The 2609-nt window shown below is 36.1% G+C and overlaps 1 protein-coding gene across 1 annotated transcript; it reads right to left on the bottom strand.

Moving 5' to 3' along the window:
- Positions 1 to 895: 895 nt before the first annotated feature.
- On the bottom strand, positions 896 to 2404 carry LOC307266063 (C-C motif chemokine 5-like). The gene is made up of 3 exons (XM_080047962.1): positions 2245 to 2404; positions 1410 to 1521; positions 896 to 1238 (listed from the first exon to the last, which is right to left on the bottom strand). The coding sequence occupies exons 1-3, from the start codon at positions 2330 to 2332 to the stop codon at positions 1127 to 1129; spliced, it is 312 nt and encodes a 103-aa protein (XP_079904088.1). The 5' UTR covers positions 2333 to 2404; the 3' UTR covers positions 896 to 1126.
- Between the last annotated feature and the right edge of the window lie 205 nt (positions 2405 to 2609).

The raw sequence follows: 2609 nt of genomic DNA, 5'->3' as shown, positions 1-2609 counted from the left end.
CTGCTTGCGCGCTCTGCGTGCGCTCACATCTTCGGTCTCTCTACCCAATGTGCCCACCTAAAATTTCTACAGGCCCACCCTAATCTAACTGTCTAGAACCGGGCCTGGTTGAGATTCACCGATTTACTGGTGTCAATCCAGACCAATACAAACCCGCTGGCTTTGGAAACCTCTATGGAACCTGTTTTTTTTTGTTTTGTTTTTTTCTTTCAAAGGTTTTTTTATTCAATAAAAGATTTGCAAAGCAATTACAGTACAATGATTAAGTTTTTTCCCCTTTTTTCTTCCCCCGAACACACCCCGCCCATATCCCACCCCCACACCCAACCACAAACAATCCTGCATCACAAAATCAGCACAAAAAACAATACACAATGTTAAAAATGACAGAAACGAAATACACGCTACGAGAAACAAAAATAAACAATCTATGGAACCTGTTTGAACCTAAAAAAGAGAATAGAGCGACATCTGCTGGCTACAGAGGTGCATCACACTAAACGGCAAATTCATGGCAGTTGAAGTAGAGATCTACACCTACTATCTCTGAATCTGACTTAATATGAAATTCAAGCCCTTGAGGTGCACATCGGCATTTCCTGTGGCTTTCTCTGTCAGAAACCACATCGGCTCTGATGTTTCTCTTTTTGTTCCACTACTAGAGTATGATGTACATGAAGTACAAGAATGTGGAATTGAACTCTTTCTGATCGAAGTTATAAGCTTTTGTGGCAAATCAAAACAAAAGGCACCACTCGTTTAGACATATATGTTTTTTTTTAATAATAATATATCAGAAAACAATCTATGATTTTCTGTGAAATATCTTTTGTCTTATCTTTTAATGCATCACTCAAAACAACTTTAAAACAGGCTTAAAAACAGGTAATAAAAAGGAAGTCATTTTTTTTTGATATATATATACTTTATTGTAGGATCAAAAATGTATCTGGCGGTTATTTTTTACATTTACAGCAGCATACACAATTTATTTCTTTTTTTGTGTGTGCAAACAATTACAATGAAATTTTAAGGACATTTGAGGATTTTTTTTGTTGTTGTTATATTTAATAGAAAAATAGAGGCTCAGTGAGCTATCATGTGTGGTGGTAACGCATATGTCGGGTTAGTTGAATCCAGTGCTGCTCATGTTTCTATCCTGAACCGCCTTAATTATGCCCTTGACCCACTGTTCAGATGGGTTGACGCAGAATTCAGCAAGCTTCTTCATTTTGACACTGAAACAGAGATGAAGATTGTTGATGAAGTGGCAGCTTTTATTTTGTGTGTGCGTGTGTGTGTGTGTGTGTGTGTGTGTGTGTGTGTAGTGAGTGTATAGTTGTGTAGACACTGTGCAGTTGTTTGTACTTATACAGTTGAAGTTGTTAACAAGAGCTAAAGACACTCACATCACCGCTTTCTTTGCACATTGGTCTGATGTGTATTTATAGCTCAGCACATTTCTCTTTGGCAAGACCCTGGGGTAATACTCAAAACAGCACTCATCTGGACTGAAGGGGTCTGGGAGAAGCAAGAGAGAAACAGAAAGGTTACAGACATGAGGGAACTAAGTGCTTCTCAACAACCTCAACATAACATTGAGTTTATTTTTCTCAATATTTGACTTTGTACCCTTTGAGAACACGCAAATACGCAGATGTAACCTGCTGTTGTTTGACTTAAACATGAGTCAACATTTGCAAAAAGTGACAAAAACAATTCTATCAATTAAATGCTCTAACAGTAATCCAGAAGCATTTATTAGAATATATCAAATGTTTACTCTTTCAAAACAGTGTAAATTAAATTAAATTAAATTAAATTAAATTAAATTAAATTAAATTAAATTAAATTAAATTAAATTAAATTAAATTAAATTAAATTAAATTAAATTAAATTAAATTAAATTAAATTAAATGTTTCCTTCCAACACAAATGATCAATGAGACACTGAAACACCTTGTTGTCTTGACTCAACCTTTACAGTAATTATTATCCTTTTTTCTGTTTTCAACATCATCTCTTTTCATATTATTGAGCTGTAATATTCATTACAATGACTTTTTATTCAACCATGATAACTCTCTGTTCCAGAGAGGGACATTAAGAAATGATCACAGAAACATCAGGGTAGATTTTGCGAGAAAGAAATGGATTGCAGTCAATTTGCTTATGACACACACCATTGTGTTTTACATGGAAAGGTTGGGTGTTCCTAAATAAAATGAAATGAAATGAACTTACTTCCAGATGCCATGACAGCGAGAGATGACACAAGCAAGATACAGGTCACCATAACGATGGGGTTCTTCATCATCATCATCATTGTCATCTTGATTGCTTGTGTTGTCTATCTGAACCCTTTTGTCTATCTTGTTGTCTTCCAGGTGTCTGTCTTCTTCACTTACAGTCCCTCACTTTTATTATGCTGCTGGTCATGCATGCGTGTGTGTGTGTGTGTGTGTGTGTGTGTGTGTGTGTGTGTGTGTGTGTGTGTGTGTGTGTGTGTGTGTGTGTGTGTGTGTGTGTGAGAGAGAGAGAGAGAGAGATACTGAGAGCACATAGCAAAACAGGTTCCGTGACAAAAATAAAGACCATACACCTGAAAC

Source organism: Ammodytes marinus (assembly GCF_949987685.1).
Source record: "Ammodytes marinus genome assembly, chromosome: 19".
Taxonomy (NCBI): domain Eukaryota; kingdom Metazoa; phylum Chordata; class Actinopteri; order Uranoscopiformes; family Ammodytidae; genus Ammodytes; species Ammodytes marinus.
The sequence above is the reverse complement of the archived record's forward strand: the minus strand, read 5'-3'. Positions and strand labels throughout refer to the sequence as shown.

Coding starts and splice junctions, on each gene's coding strand:
- LOC307266063 (XM_080047962.1), bottom strand. CDS start 2,332: ATGACAATGATGATGATGATGAAGAACCCCATCGTTATGGTGACCTGT. Junction 1,522..2,244: donor CGCTGTCATGGCATCTGGAA/GTAAGTTCATTT, acceptor TGCTTCTCCCAG/ACCCCTTCAGTCCAGATGAG. Junction 1,239..1,409: donor TGTGCAAAGAAAGCGGTGAT/GTGAGTGTCTTT, acceptor TCTCTGTTTCAG/TGTCAAAATGAAGAAGCTTG.